Genomic DNA, 16,147 nt, shown 5'->3' with positions numbered 1-16,147 from the left:
ATGCAATCCTGTGTAGGGGCCGCTCTTTTACTAAAAAAAAAAGGGCATTGATCCAACAGTAGAGAGAGAGGGAGAAGTAGCTTTACAAAAAGCACAGCGTGTCCCTTTAAGAATAGAGAGTGGTCACGCTTCTCCTCCCTACAGACTACACTTCCCACCAGCCCCTGAGCCCACAGATTCCCCTCTCTGTCTCACTTTCCCCCGAGGTGCCTGATGGGTAATGCAGTTTTCTGGGTGGGGCTGGGCTAGTGTAGCCACCTGACCTTCTCACATGACAGCAGCTGGCAAAGGGGCTGGTGGCTGCTGAAGGAGGAGCAGCTTCTGCTCTGTCCCACTAGGCGGAAGCAGGGCTCGGTCTTTACCTCCATCATCCCTAGTAGTAAGCAGGGGAAACAACCATTGCGTAGTGTGGGGAAGCTTTCCCCCCAACCTGTGTGATGAGTGTTGCAGGGCTCAGCTGTCCCTCCAGTGCAATTGCATGAAGACTGAAATTCCAGGAAACGTTCTGGGTTTGGCTGTTGATTTATTTTATGTTATTCTCCTTCATCCTGTGGATAATTCTTCTTTGGGACTAGTTATTTTTTAACTTGCTTTCCCTGCAAACCAAACAGAGGGGCGTGCGTCTGCAAGAGGGAGCAGAAGTTATTAAGAAGCTAGATCTGTCTCTCTGAGTGAGCGATACAGAGAAGGCCATGTCTGCAGGAGGAAGTAGAAAGTTATGTACTGTAGCTAGGTAATGGTGTGCCCCTCTCTCTAAGTGAAGGGCATTCTGTACAAAACACTGCATCTCCAGGGAAGAGCAGAAAGTTATACAGAAACTAGACCACACTGTCTGCGTGTGTTGTGCAGAGCAGATCATGGCTGTGAGAGGGGAAATAAGTATTTACAAACTTTGGCTAGCACATGCATGTTCACTTCTGTAAGAGTTTTCCACATGAGAAAGTGGTTTTTGGTTCCCCCACCTCCCTTGAGTTACGTGTGCTCAGATTAGACTAAAGATGCTTGAATAATAAAGAGAGGGTGGTTGTGTTTGCTTGGTATAAAAATGGGGCATAATGACCATATGTTTAAAGTTCTCATTATTGGAGATGCCACGGTTGGGAAGACGTCGCTGGTCCAGCGATATGCCAACGACAGCTTCAACAAGCACTACAAATCCACCGTGGGAGGTGAGTGATTATCAGAAGAGAGCTGTCTGCAGCGATCTATTTGTAAGGGGGGAAATCAGCAAAACTGTCCAATACTCCTCCACTCTGTTCTAAACTATATGTTCCGTGTCGCTAAATGTGGAATATTTTCCTGGCTTGGGATGTATATTTCCCTCTCCTCTTGCTATATATTTCTGTGGATTGCATTGTCATTTGCTAAATTATAATGTCTGTGCACTGCTTTGAAGATTGGAAGCACTGTGCCACTGTGAAGTATTATTAAGCTTATTACAACATGCTGGTTTGTAGTTAGAAGTCCTTTGTGTGACTTCTAGGGCTTCCATTGCCTTGCTAGGGCTTCCATTGCCTTCCCATCAATAGTGTCTTACTGGGGCACATTCTGCAGTATATATGCAGGCAAAACTCCTATTGATGTCAGTGAGAGTTTGACCTGAGCAAGAGCTGCAGGATTTGATCCCCAGAAAGATGGTAGTGGGCAGCAGCTATCAGAAAGGAGGATACCTTGGACATCTTTTACCACTGCATATTTGTCAACAAGGATTTTTGTCAACAGGGTGAGCTGTCTCCTTCGTGAGAAGGCAAGGAGTTTTAATGAAGGATTGATGTGTGGAAGGAATTACTGTTGGCATAAAGGGGGAAATTAGGATGGTTGCATCTTAGCACTCACTATATGAGTGGACCGCTGCGGCCTAGTGTTGCTGTGTGCCATTAAATAGCTGTTGTGTTCCATGTTTCACCCCAGAAATGCCAACGTTTCAGTGCTGGTTGAAGAGATCACTGTATATAGTTCATGGTCTGCATTTTCAAAAGAGATTTGTGGTGCAAAGAGGCCAGATTTTTAGAGGGTGGATGCCTGGGACTTTCTGAAAATTAGGTCCTTTTATATTGGGCTCCCAGAATCGCTAGTCACTCTTGAAAATGTAGGCCATAACTTATCTTGTGTTTGTAAAGTGCTCTGGGGTCATTTTAAGTTGAAAGCTGTTGTAGAAATGTACTGTATTATTCTTATTTATTGAGGGTCCTTTGCTCACAGGCAGAGATGTGAAAATTGTTTCTCCTATACCCCCCAGCAGTAAAAACCTGAAGTAACTCAATAAAAGGAGCAGTTTTCAGCCTGCAAGTATAATATTTTGCATTTCCTGCAGCATCGTACAACTAAGGACCTCATGTTGTTTTACACCTGTTATTTAATTAGGCCCCTGTTGACAAATGGGCTAGTAATTTTTCTGATCCTACAGGAAAGGATCTGGGTAGCCTGACTCTAGCCACTTGAGCACAAACACATCCTGATGAGTTCTAACTCTGAGGCCTCTGATCATTACAAACTGCCCAATGAAAACCTGAAGCCAACTTCTCTTTAAGGCCCTCCCTATGCTGGGAGCACCAGCTATGGTTGGTTATCAGGTACGGGAACTGCTTTGGAATACATTTTCCAAGGTGCCTCTAATCACCGTGGTCTTGTTGCCCGTGGTGGAAAGGAATATTGTTTAAATGGCCATCCTAGCAGCATTGCAGCTATAAATAAACCTGCTAGCGAGTGTATGTTACAACTTCTTAACACTGCTAGATAAGTTTGAGGTCCTTTCTCCTCTGTAGAATCAGCTGTGTTGGAGGACCTGGTGACAGCACCTTAGTCCCATGACACGGGACATGCTTGGCCTTGTTCCCTATTTTATAACATAGTTGAAGCCACTCTAGCAGAAACTAAATTTCTGTGTGCAATGAAACCATGCTAGTTATGGCCGTGTTGGAAGCAAACTGGGATAGACAGACAGCTCCCACGTAGGCAGGATCGCAATAGTCTTTCATCCTGAATTCCTCAGAGGAGAGATTTTGAATGAGCACAAGGTTAGCAGGGTTGGGGAACACAGTTAAGAGTGTTTGACACTTAAAGGCTAAGCGGGCCCTTGAATTTTTAGTGATGGTAGGATGTGTTAATTAACTCAGTTGTAAAGTCTGGTGTAGCCGCAACCCAAATATTTGTTCTGTGATGCAAATGTCTGTGTCCTGTTTATGCTAGAATTTAAGGCTGTGTTATGTAACATTGTTAAATCACTACTAAACATTTAAGTATAGACTTAACACTAAAATGGAACTGTGTGTTAATTGTCTTGGGGACAAGCGCAGCATAACAGAGACTCACAACACAGTTGACTTTTGCATACAGGGCCTTAATAGTGTGTGGAAACAATCCTGTGTTTGAAAACATCGTCCAGCCCAGTTATATACGTTAACATAGCAGGGTTGAATAACAGGCCAAGTGCAGGAGGCACTAAGGCTCAATCCAAACGGTGTCCGAGTGGGACAGAATAATAGAGGCCAGTGTTGGTGCTTTTCCTCTTTTTTCAAAGCACATGCTTACTTTAATATCTCTGCTGGAGAATCCAAGATGAAGAACTAGGTCAGAGGTTCTCAAACTGGGGGCCTGCACCCCACTGAGGCAGTGATGTACAAAGTGCCTGGATTTGGCCTTGCAAAACTTGCACTTACACACAGCTTTGATCATTTGCAGCAGCAGGGGTGATGCATTCTCTCTTTGTCCTCAATCGTTAGAAAATAAATCTTTAGCTTTAGAAAGTTTCAGAACCACTAAACTAGATATTAGCTCAACTGGACAGCCTTCCTTTGGATTGCAGCCTATCCGATTTGTGTCACTCCTGAAAAATGTAGGTCAGGTGTGTGTGTTTATGCTCACTGGGCACTTGGGATTGATTTGGTTTGGAGTGGGGAGGTTGTGTGTGAAAGGAAAAACTGCTCCTCAGATAACACACCTGAATTGTTTCAGCCAGCACAAAATGGAGACAAGTAAAAACAAAACAAAAAATTGGCTAATTTTGTAAATTCTTCTGCATTTATGAAGAACCAACGCTAGCTTCTGACAGATGACAGTGCTTATTTTTAATGTGTTGATACATTTTGCTTTATTAAAAAGATTACTAAACATAGCTGTTTAATTGCCATTTTCTTCTGTTTTGATCTAGGATCAATCAGTTTAAAAAAAAGCAAGATTAGCAAGGCTGACCTTTCATTTTAAACTATCCCCATTGTGTATATTGGCCTCTAATCAAAATGATCTGATTAGTCCTGCCTGCCATTGAAACTGTGTATCAAGGGCACAAAATGTGCAATCCAAATACACTTGACTGAAATGAAAAGTAAATACGGATGATTGGGGGAGGGGAGGTCTCCTGTAAAGCTCTCTGTGTAATAAGATTACCTGTATTATTTTGTTTTAGTTTACATTGTTATTTCTCAAGATCAGGTGCTGGAGAGGGCTTATTCTTCAGAACTCTCCCTGCGAATTTAATCTTCCTTTGATGGTCTCATTTATTATTTCCTCTACTGTAGCACCTAAGAACCCTAGCCAGGACCCTGTTGTGCGAGGCACTGTACAAACAGAACAAAAAGGCTCTCTCTGCCCCAAAAGACTCAAGCCACGGTGCTTGCCCAGCATTGCGAGTTGAGCATAAGACTTACAAGTGGGGTTTTGAGTCCCATTCTGCAAATCAAAAGCTTGGGTGGGATTTTCACAAAGGTTAGTGGTGGCCCGAATACTGATCCCATTGAAGTCAGTGCTGGCTTTGGTGGGAGCAGAGTTAGTCCAACAGCGAGCTAATCCCACCTTGCTTGCCTCTTTCCTAAAGGACAGCAGGGCTGCATCTATGCCACAGTTTGGGGCCATATCTTGCACCATATCAGCCCCAGCAGTGCTAGCATTGGGTTATCTAACCCTGCTCAAAGTGGCTATAAACAACATGGCAGTGACAATCCCAATGCTTTTTCTATGCTAGTGCTCCTGCTGCAGCCAGTGCTGGTGGAGCTGCAATGGCAGGAGACTTCCCACAAAATGCTGATGTAGGCGAAGCTATAGCTTGCATGATGCAGAAGGAGCAGGATGGACATGGGGTTGGCTGTGCCCAGGGAAAGAGTAAATAACAGCAGGGTTTAGAAGGAGAAAAGTCGTGTGGCATTCATGTTACAGTCCACTACAAATTGCCATTGCTAGTAAAGCATCCATCAGTTGTAAAGCAAGATGCCTGTAACCACTGATAGAAATGGGTGGGGGAAACGCACAATGGTTTTGCATAATCCTTAATCAGATTTCCTCTCTCTTTGGGGCCTCGCAGTGGATTTTGCTCTGAAGGTGGTACAGTGGTCAGAGTCCGAGACGGTACGACTTCAGTTATGGGATATCGCAGGTGAGCTCATACAAGCCTCTGGAATCAGAAGAGGACAGAGTTTCCAAGTGTCCAACTTGTTTGACTTTTTTTTCTTCTTCAGCGAAAGACCCTTAAAAAACCCAACGACTTTATTTTGGGTTGGAAAAAACAAAGGTTCTGTTCTGTGGTGTACAGTTTTTATTTTTATTTTTTTCCAATGGTGATTAAATGTTGAATCATTTGTGGCTAGTCTAGAGAGAACACAGCAGCATAGATTGGTAAATTCCACAGCACGCTTTCCACTATTTAAAAGGAACACAGACTGAATGGGGAGAGAGGGAAGGTGATGTGTATCTGGATGGAGCGTTTTTCACCTCTCTAGATCCCCTGTCTGAATAAAGCACGGGCTGGTTGCCATGAGTAGAGTGCTGATTCTCCTCGCCCTCAGTGCTAAATCAGGAGTAACTCCCACTGCTATGAGAAAAAAATTGGGCCCTGAAAGTTACCATCTGACAGCTGTTTGGTGGCCTGTGTGAAAAGAGTAGTGATTTCCTAGAGAATAAGTGTCCATATCAGAGACCGCAATCAAGTGGTCATGGAGACAGGATTCCCCTACAGGCCCTGGAGTTGGTGGGTCTGGGTTGGGGTGAGGCACATTGTTTGGGAGACAATGGGATGGAGAAAACTTTCATTGCAGCTGCCACTGTAGAGAACCAGAAGAACTCAGTTTCCAGCTTTATCAAAGTTTAGCAGCAAAAAAGAAAAGAGACAGAGCAGTGTCGGGGGAGGGCAGGGTAGGGGGTTGGAGCACGTAATTGTGGAACTGGGTGACTGGTGTGGCTAGCTGTGGCTTTATCCTGTTCCAGTATTTCCGGTGTGTGTGTGTGTGTGTGTGTCACAGGCATCAATCTAATAATTAAAAAAAGGAGAAGTTGTTCCAATTGCAGCAGCATGCAGATGTCAGCTGAAAACCCAATAGGCCATTTATGGTTTGTGGGACTAATGGCTGCTGCATTGTTGTTTAACCCCCAGCAATGTGCTCAGGGCTGTACAAGACTCTCAGATACTGCCAGTTCCTGCCCTGCTGTGCTTACAGTCTAAAAGGCACACAGGGAAAATAGCAGTTGGGCGGTAAGTAGAGAAGGTAGTATTGCTGACCCCCCTGCCAGCATACGAGCCTGTAAGTGCTTCCAAACCTACAGTGCTGTGTTGTTACAACACAATCATCATCCACCCCGTGGTAGATAAGGGTTTGTCTGTGTAGATTTGACCAAGTCCCATTTCAGTTGTGTTAGTGAAGCATGTAACAGAAATGTTTCATAGTTTGGTCCTGTCTACAGGGCGAGGCACTGCTTAAACACAAAGGCTACCTAGAGGGCTCATAGCGACGCAGCTGGACCAGTGCAGCTGCACTGCTGTCCACTCTCTAGTGGAGCCGCTCTAAGCCGATGGGAGAGCTCTCTCGTCGACTTAATTAATCCACCCCCAATTAGTGGTGGTAGCTATGGTCAGCGGGAGAAGCTCTCCTGCTGACATAGCACGGTCCACACCGGCACTTAAGTCGGGGATGGCTTATTCACACCCCTGAGCGACATAAATTACATCGACGTAAGTGGTATTGTAGACCTAGCTACAGTTGTTTTGGTAGCATAGTAAGGCCCAAAGGGCTTGGTCACCCTGTGGTTAAAACTGTACTGCACAAGCTGCATAGTTACCAGGGTCCTAGCCGTTCCTCTAACATGGATAGGTTATTTTCTGAGAACAGTGTTCATAACATTACAAGATGTATACAGCACGTAGCCTGTAGCGCTGTTGTGCTAGCACATACTTGGGAAAAAATCCCTGTGAAGACTGATCGGGGAAAAATGTGACTCGAACCCTCCGAACAGCTGTGTTCAGACAAAGTATTGCTGCTGTTAGCCAGGCTTGACCGTGGATGAGGTCAAGCTGCAGGTGGGAAATGAGATGGGCTTAAATGGCCACGAAAATGACAGTGAGAGGAACGTGGTTGGAAAACAGAGGCTTGGGAGACGTGTGACTTGAGCACATTGGTGGGGGGGGGTGAGGGGGAGTCAGGAACTTCTAAGCTTTAATATCAGCTATGCCGCTGAATTGCTTGGGCAAGACATTTATCTTCTCTGTGCCTCAATTTCCTCATCTCTAAAATGGGGAGAGTGGTCCTTCCTTCTTCAGAGGGGTACTTGGAGGCACAGTGTGAGGTGGCTGGCCCTAGCTGGCTGCAACTGGGGCAAATCCTCGGCATGGACCAATCCAAAAAGACGATCTTTAAAAAACATCTTTCCCCTCTTCTCTTCCTCCCCACCCCCGCAGGGCAGGAACGCTTCACATCCATGACCCGGCTGTACTACAGAGAGGCATCGGCCTGCATTATCATGTTTGATGTCACTAACTTCAGCACATTCAGCAACAGCCAGAGGTGGAAGCAGGATTTGGACAGCAAGCTCACGCTGCCAGATGGAAGCCCGGTGCCCTGCTTGCTGCTGGCTAATAAGGTGAGCAAGTCTAGATGGACCTCAGGTGTATGTGTGTTTGGGGAAAGGGGGTTTAAACTGAAGTGAGGAAGATCGCCTTCTCCACTAGACTTCGTCAGAGCTGTTACGTATTTTGTCTTGCTAATCCCTTCCCTGATCATTCACCTTTATCTGGCAAGGATCTTGTGATTAAAATGCTGAGCTAGGACAGTGCTGCTCCTTGCATGGTATTATTTTTACTTAGCTTGTAAAGGTTTGAGGGAAGTGGATCAGTTCAAGAGACCTGGTCGTTCCTTGGCTGGGCAGACATTCGGACAATACTGGCTCCTAGGGTATGTCTGTACTGCCCAGGAAGGTGTGATTATAACATGGGCATTTAATCTAGCTAGTGCAGCTAACAGTAGCAGTGAAGACGCAGTGGCACTGGCTAGCAACCAGAGCACATACGTAGGGTTCCCAGCTGCCTCGTACTCTGGTTAGTTGCCCATGCTAACACCCATCCCACTGCATCTTCTCTACTATTGTTCTCAGTGCAAGCTAAATTAAAGCTAGTATGGGTATACCGGCCTGCACTACAACCACCCCTTCACCTGCAATGTAGACATACCTCTAGATTGAAATTTGCATCATTATTTTTTCTCTGAGAAAACTGATCCCAGGAACAGTTTGGGTATAGGGAAGAGTGAAGAGAAAGTGGGACCCAGCTGGGAGTTTCTTCAAATTCCTCCCAAACCACTTGTATTTAGGTGGGTGTTAGATAAGCTTGTGAGGTGGAAATCATCCAGACAGATTGGTTAGTCCTGCATGAGCTTCCCCCCCCCCCCCCCCCGATGTGTGTGCAGGATCAGCCTCTGCATAGCTAGATTTCCTTCCTCTGGTCTGATTTGTGACTGGCTCCCCTGTTAGCATTTCTAACTTCCACTTTGCTTACAACTTATTTAAAACATTGAGTCTGACACAAGCAGAGTGATTTTTTTCTAGCCTGGGCTAAACACTGGAGAATGTGTTCGAGGAGACAAGCCTGCATTGACAGGAAGGATAGATTGAATGGGATCTAATAGACCCCCTTCTCCTTGGGGTTTATACTGCCATCCATCACCGCAGTATCTGAGCACCTTCCACACCTGTTTTCCATGATTCTCCTTGTGGAATTGGCGAGTCAGCAAAATGGTTCAGTGAAGATTGGTCAGAAGAGAGGGATTGTTATGTCCTTTTGTGAGCAGATTTTCAGATCACACCCATGCTGGGGGGTTGAACTGTTTGCAAAACCATCTTGAAAAGCACTTTTAACCAGTTCAGGCTAATACTTCAATATGGTTGGGCTGTCCATTGTGGATGGAGCCATACCATGTTTAGACTGGGCTCTAGCCTCACTTGCCGCTTAGGCTACAATGTGATTTATAAACTGAGCTTAAAAAGGGTCTTGTTGGCCAAGTTCTGTGTTGAAACAGAATCAGTCGGGCTTAATAAAACCCTCTGAGGCTGGTTAGCCAATGTCAGTGCCAGCCTTATGTAGACGGAGCTTTGGCCGATGCCCAATATTCTGAGTTGCTTCCTCATCTTCCACTGGAGTGTGGTTTGCTGTGCGCTGTCAGGTGGCTGCCCATGTCTTGCCCCATGGGCAGCACCAGTTCAGATTGCCAGGTATCGCTTTCAGAACCGGCAGCAGAGAGCTCTCCCACGAGGATTCCTTCTCTGGAATCTGCTGCGCGATCAGAGCCAGAGCGTGGTGGCTTTCAGAGGGTTGCAAAGCTTTTCTGGCCACACAGATCTTTAATTTGCACCAGGTTAGGACGAACATGTATGGCAGGGCAGGGAAAGGGTTAGTATTCTAATGAGGTCACCTATATGGGTGACCTGATACTTCCCTTGCTGAGAGAGATGCCATCTGTGTATTGGTGAACAGTGTCAAACTTCATTGTTCAAATCGCTTGCTGCTCTGTTCGATGATTTATTTCTCTTTGGTTTGTTTTTTTTTAATACAATCTTCTGTGGTGACAGGGGTGCTATCAGCTCCGTGGCCCCTTCAAGGTCCAGATTGGGGAGGCTTGTCTAGTTTGAGTGATAAGGTCTAAAATTCAAGATTAGCCAAGAGCTGGTTATCAAAGGCGTGATAAAGGGGACAGCATGTTATCCAGTCATTCTCCTTCTCATTGGGGAGAACACCTCCTCCTGACAGCAGAGTTTAAAGAACGCAGGCTCTGTCTACACTAAGGAAATCTGCACCAGTGTAACTGTGTCAGTGCAAACCCCTAATGGAGATGCACTGCACCTTATTTCTCTATGTTAGCATCAGTGTAACTGCATAAGTGTGGTTAGGTTGATGTGAATTTTCTTTATGTAGACAGAGTGTTACCTAGCCTGGATGAGGGAGAACATTTCTCTGCCCCACTGCTTGCTGTCTCACTCTGGAGGGATCTCCAGCACATGCATGCTTGTGCCAGATTACTCTCAAACCAGATAAACATACTGGCAGTTACATCATCCCACTAGGAACCCCTATCCGATCATGCTCTCAAGTATGGGAAGGGCTGGCACTCCACGCTGTCTTAACATCAGCAAGTTGGGATGGGTGAAGGAAGGCTGCTCCTTTTGTTTAAAATAAATAAATAAAACAACTCCTTTTAAAGTGACCGACTCTTGTTTTACAGTGCGACCTTTCCTCATGGGCGGTGACCAGGGAAGAGATTGATCGGTTCAGCAAAGGGAACGGTTTCTCTGGCTGGACTGAAACATCTGTCAAGGAAAACAAGAATATTAACGAGTCTATGAGGTAGGTCTGATGGCGTCTCAGAGTGCCTCTAAAGCAGGGATGCTCAGAAGCCGCAAGTGGCTCTTTAATGTGTCTCCTGCAGCTCCTTGCTGCACATGATATTAAAACACCACGTGATTTAATTATTAACCAATCAGGATGCTTTTACTATGTTATTAACCAATTGTTGTTGATAACATAATAGTTGGTCAGTCATTTTGCTCTCTCTCTATAAAAAATAGTAAATGAAACAATGAATTCACACGACTGTGGCTCTTTGGGGTAATGTTGATCACTAATTTGGCTCCTGAACCACTGAGGTCTGAGAATCGCTGCTCTAAAGGGTTAACCTCTTAAGGAACTGAGCACACTGTTGGCATTTACGATAGAGCAGTAATAATGTGCAAGTCAGTCTGAAGGGAAACTGCAGCCGGAAAGGTCAGAAGTTATCCTGCCCATGTCTAAGCTGTGACAGGCATTGGGAAATACAGGGTTTAACAAAATACAGCAGATATTTTTTATCTGCCGGTCTCTATTGGGAGAATAGGAGCGGGGTGTAAGAGACTGGAGATCTGTTTGTAACATAGTCATCCTTCAGTGGAGTTATCCCAGCAGAGAACTTGGCCCTTCTACTTTTCCTAGGGCTTATGAAAAGGTGTTGGATTCTCATTCCTGGGCACCGAAGCTCTCTGCTCACATAATGGCTATGGCAGGAAAACGCAGACTTCCCCATCCAAGCCTGCTGCTGTGCCTTGATCCGGAACAGGAGGGGCTCACCTCCAGAGGTGGGGAGGGTACTTCAGTCTCCATGGTTCATTCAGTCTCTGGCCTCTCTAGTGATGCTGCCAGCATATCAGCCAGCTAGTGTCCCTGATAGTGCTGTTTGTGCTGGGAACGCTTGCCCCCGGGGAACTGGATTAAGAGCTCTAATTTGTATTACCTAGTATTGTCCCTTTAAGTCCACAGCAGCCAGCTCTGTCCTGGGGGGTGTTGGTTCTCCCACAGGAATGGTGGCTGTATCCAGTTGTGTACCAGACTGTAGGGGTGTAGTCTCTTGCTGCTTGTTACAACATGTGTGTTGTTTCCTAGAGTCCTTATTGAAAAGATGATGGCGTCGTCCACGGGTGATGGAGACCTCTCTGTTTCTGGCCGCGGGGATTATATTAACATAAAAGATGCTTCCCCACCTGGCTGGGGGTGCTGTTAGCTATGCTCCCTTCTCCGTCTGCGTCAGAGCAAAAGGGAATGTCTTTTTCACTGATATTGGCTGTATTAAGTGATGAATTGTCTCCTGTTCAGCACACACTGACTCTCAGTAAAGCATTGCTGTCAATGACTGTGGGAAAATTCCTCTTTATTCCAACACCGTGGCCCCCTAAAACTATCTGCTGCTCGTATCGTTTTGTTCAGCTGCATGGTTTGGGGTAACACCTCTGAAGTAAGAGCGCTCCACTTACTTCTGTAACAAGTGACTGGACTTGAGGGGGAAAGGTAATATTTCAATATATACCACTAACTCCCAGCTACACATAGAGGAATTGTTCCAGAAGGGACGGTTATAGTGACCTTCTTTGTTCTGAAAGTGAAGATCTGGCGGTTTGCGTGTGTCTCCTGATTCCTGACATGGCGTTACAGTAACTCCTCGTTATTTCACACTCTGGATCTGCGTACGACTAATTTATCTGTTGTGGAAATGCCCAGGACCCTTTGTCAGCTGTGACAATCACCCTTGGGTTGAAAGAGGACACTTGCGGGTAGCCAAAATACCTATTAGCAACCACTGTGGTGTTGCCTGATCTGCAAAGTGGATTGGTGTGAATTTGGGAGATTCTGTAGCACAGCTTTCATGCGTGTACATTGATTGCAGTGCTTAGTTTGTCCCTGCCTTCTGCTCTGTCTCAAGAATTGTCCAATTGCCTTTTGCCAGTTATCCCTTTTTGTCCCTCTACCCCGTACATATAACTCTTTTGATGCCACTTTATTAGGGCACCCAGCGGTGAATGAGAAAAAGGTTGTAAACCCTCTTGTGTTGTAGAACAACAGTACTCTTTGCTTTTATAGCACCTTCCATTCTGTGATCTCAAATAGCTTTACAAATGCTGATGAATTACTTCCTTGCAACCATTCTGCAGTGGTGAGTAAAGTCTTTGGTGGAAGTCGTGGTGTGGCTGACTGAAAGCCCAACTGCTGCTTTTAGTGATCCTAGGAAAAGCAAAGAAAGGGACTTAACTGGTCAGAAGGAAATAATGGAGAAAACTCCTCTTTGCCCTTTTGATGCCTGTTATTCTCCCTGCATATTCTACATGTGATCATGGCTGCTGACTGACTTTTGGGCAAAAAAAAAAAAAAAAATTCAGATTGTTTCATAAAAGCACATGTTTGGCAGTTTCCAATAAAGGAGTTTATATGGATCTCAGCCCAGTAAAGCAGTGGTTACATGGAGTGGGATGAATTGATGGAGTGGGTTTTTAATCCTAACTTCAAATAAGGGCAAAATGAATCCTCTGAAACAGGGGTGGCATTTTTCTGTGGCAGATTCAATAAGAAGGCTGTTTGGGGAAGGATATTAAAGGGCTACTGTCAAATAAGAGAGTGATCTGAACACAGGACTGTGAGCCAGGAACATATGGGATCCATTGCTTGCTATGGGAGTATTCTTTTCTGTGGCCTTTAGTAAACTACTTCACCCTTCATTTTATATATAAAAATGGGACTAATTACCCTACTACCACAAAGAGCTGAAGATTAATGAATGCTTGTAATGTACTTTGGACTTTAAAAGTTCTATATAAATGATGAGTGATAAGGAATTTAGGCCCAGCATTTTGTTAAAGGATAAAATCCATATGAGAATAGGACACAAGCAAAATTCAAGGATTTTGTTGTGTTAAATGCATTTAAATATTCCATCACTTGCAGTCAGGATTCACAGTGAGCCCAAACTGTGCAGAAGGTATGTGAAAACTGGAAAGGGGAACTAACCAGCAATGAAGTGGAACTGACCAGTTTAATTTTATTGTCCAAACAAAGTATAATATAAAAAGGGGAGGGGGATAGCTCAGTGGTTTGAGCATTGGCCTGCTAAACCCAGGGTTGTGAGTTCAATCCTTGTGGGGGCCACTTAGGGATCTGGGGCAAAATCAGTACTTGGTCCTGCTAGTGAAGGCAGCAGGCTGGACTCAATGACCTTTCAGGGTCCCTTCCAGTTCTATGAGATAGGTATATCTCCATATATTATTTTTTTTAAGTAAACAGCCTAAAATATAAGTAAATTGGATTTTAAAAATTCTATTTTTAGAAGTCTAGAAGATTAAATAGGAAAAGTAAAAGGTCTTGTTTTTAAAAGGGTTGATCTTGACAGCATTCCTCTGATGATCATAATTAATAATACCTAGCACTCAGCATCCATAGATCTCAGTGCTTTACTAGGGAGGTCACTATTAACATTCCCATTTTACAGATGGGAAACTGATGCACAGGAAAGGAAGTGACTTGCCCATAATGGCACAGTAAGCTAGTAGCAGAGCCAGGAATTGAACCCAGCTCTCCTGAGTTAAGTCCAGTGCCCTATCCAGTAGGCTACATTGCCTGGAGGAATAGATTTCATCACATGTGGTGATGCACTTTAACCTGATATTCAGCAGCAGCTCTACAATGCCTGGGCCTCTTAATTTTGCATAAGTAACTGCCTCTCAAAAATAAGCAAAAAGCTTGAAATCCTTTAAAGGTTTCTCATATGCAAGACATAAAGATCTGCCCAAGAGCCGTGGAATGTTGGTATGTGCACAGGTTTGTTTTTTTGTTTTCACACATAATTCACTGTTTGGTAACTGCTCAATAGGCGCAATAGAAAAAATAAGTGTCAAAAATCAACCCAGTGCAACAAAGAATGGTCTTTGCTTGAGAACTGTTTAAAAACTCAGCCAAACAGGAAAACAATCTGACTGTGCAAATGTGTTTTCAGAGCTGCCTCTCTGACACACAAGGCACTTAAAACAAAAAAGCAAGCTTGTTGTTAACCTCAGTTTAGTTCTTCTGCAAAACAAACTCGGGTTCAAAGGCCCCATCTAAACTCAGGCTTTGCTATGTTAGGCAATCAGTCTTAAACAATGCTTTGTGAAACTGTTTCTGCTAATGTGATTGTCCCGTCCATGGTGGTTGGGATACTTTAGCTTAAGTTTGTTGGGTGTTTTAATGTGAGACAATTTTTTTTTTTTTTTAGAAACTTTGAACAAAGTTATGCCCCATCTATGCAGGCTTGTATAGCTGTTCAAGCAGAAATATGGTAGGAAACTGTTTTTAAGCAAAGAGACTGGATTTTCATCTCATCGGTGCTTATTACAACTTTGTACTCTTTTTTTGCATGATTCTGTGCCAACTGACCTCTCTCTCTTTCCCCCACATTATTGCTTAATATCAGAGATCTTTGGTCTGTAGCCATGGGACTCAGATTATGTTAGATTTAGTTACACATTTTTAAATTGTAAAACTTGGATTACTACAAATCTACCAATAACTAGAAAATTTTACTGCAGTAAAACTTCCAGATGAGGAGTACAGAATACAGTTCAAAGGGCCAGTCAACCATATAAAAACTCTTGAGTTCTTTTGTTTTGTTTTTGTTTTTTTGTTTAAACTATTTGCTGTTATGCATAGTCTTGCAAGGATTTTTTGTTATAGACAAGATTCTGGTTAGTGTTTCTTAAGTTACAGTATTACTTTGTTTATATAAAATGGAAAAAGCTGGTGATTTCTTCTGTAACAATCAGTAACCAAGGCAGTATCACAAACATGGAAACAAATTTGTAATAAAAATTCTGACTTTTTTTACTCTTGCTTATTTAGTAGTTATTGGTTTCCTGTCTAAACAGTCCTAACGGCAGATGAGTTCACAAGTCCAAACCAAAAATATTTCACTGTCAACAACCGTATCAGTAAAGATAATTGTGTGTGTGAACATTGAACTATTCCCTCTCTGCTCCAAAAGTAAAGTTTCTGTCCTACAATGCCAGCAACACAAATCGGTCAGTTTCATGTAAATACACTGCTGTTATGATATTGTGTTAAGGGTTATATTTGCTGTTAAAGTTGTTGACTCTTATGATTCCAGAGATTTAAATTTTCATGTACCTCTCTGAGGCTGTCTACACTACATCATTTACAGTGGTCTGACAAGAGAGAACTCTCCCGTCGGCTTAATAACTCCTGCCTCTGCGAGAGGCCCATAGCTATGTCGGCAGGAGAAGCTCTCCCGCTGACCTAGCAATGTCTACACCGGCGCTTAGGTCGGTATAACTTATGTCACTCAGGAGGATGGCTTATTCACACCTGTGAGCGATGTAAGTTATACTGAAGTAATTTGTAATGTAACCATAGTCTGAGTCTTTGAAGCTCCGCTGTCTCCAAGGAGTCCGCAGCTTCACCTATAGTTTTCTTATGTACTGCACAGGTATTTTGTGATCATCATAGCTTGTGTCCCTTTAGCTTTGTTTATATTGGGAAACTGCACTATTTAGGGGAACCAAAGTAGATGGAGATGAATTGGCAGGTGTACCCACAGGTCAGGAATAAAGG

At 44.0% G+C, this 16,147-nt stretch overlaps 1 protein-coding gene across 2 annotated transcripts; it reads left to right on the top strand.

Moving 5' to 3' along the window:
* Nucleotides 1-303: 303 nt before the first annotated feature.
* RAB29 (RAB29, member RAS oncogene family) lies at nt 304-11,906 on the top strand. 2 transcript variants are annotated; one of them, XM_065402838.1, is made up of 6 exons: nt 330-379; nt 443-1,169; nt 5,297-5,368; nt 7,661-7,842; nt 10,473-10,594; nt 11,663-11,906. In XM_065402838.1, the coding sequence occupies exons 2-6, from the start codon at nt 1,046-1,048 to the stop codon at nt 11,778-11,780; spliced, it is 618 nt and encodes a 205-aa protein (XP_065258910.1). In that variant the 5' UTR covers nt 330-379; nt 443-1,045; the 3' UTR covers nt 11,781-11,906. The 2 variants fall into 2 exon arrangements, with proteins under 2 accessions (XP_065258909.1, XP_065258910.1); XM_065402837.1 differs by having other exon boundaries at nt 304-1,169.
* Nucleotides 11,907-16,147: the final 4,241 nt, after the last annotated feature.

Source organism: Emys orbicularis, chromosome 4 (genome assembly GCF_028017835.1).
Source record: "Emys orbicularis isolate rEmyOrb1 chromosome 4, rEmyOrb1.hap1, whole genome shotgun sequence".
NCBI lineage: Eukaryota > Metazoa > Chordata > Testudines > Emydidae > Emys > Emys orbicularis.
This window is presented reverse-complemented; position numbering and strand designations above follow the sequence as displayed.

Coding starts and splice junctions, on each gene's coding strand:
- RAB29 (XM_065402837.1), top strand. CDS start 1,046: ATGGGGCATAATGACCATATGTTTAAAGTTCTCATTATTGGAGATGCC. Junction 1,170..5,296: donor CTACAAATCCACCGTGGGAG/GTGAGTGATTAT, acceptor GGGGCCTCGCAG/TGGATTTTGCTCTGAAGGTG. Junction 10,595..11,662: donor AATATTAACGAGTCTATGAG/GTAGGTCTGATG, acceptor GTTGTTTCCTAG/AGTCCTTATTGAAAAGATGA.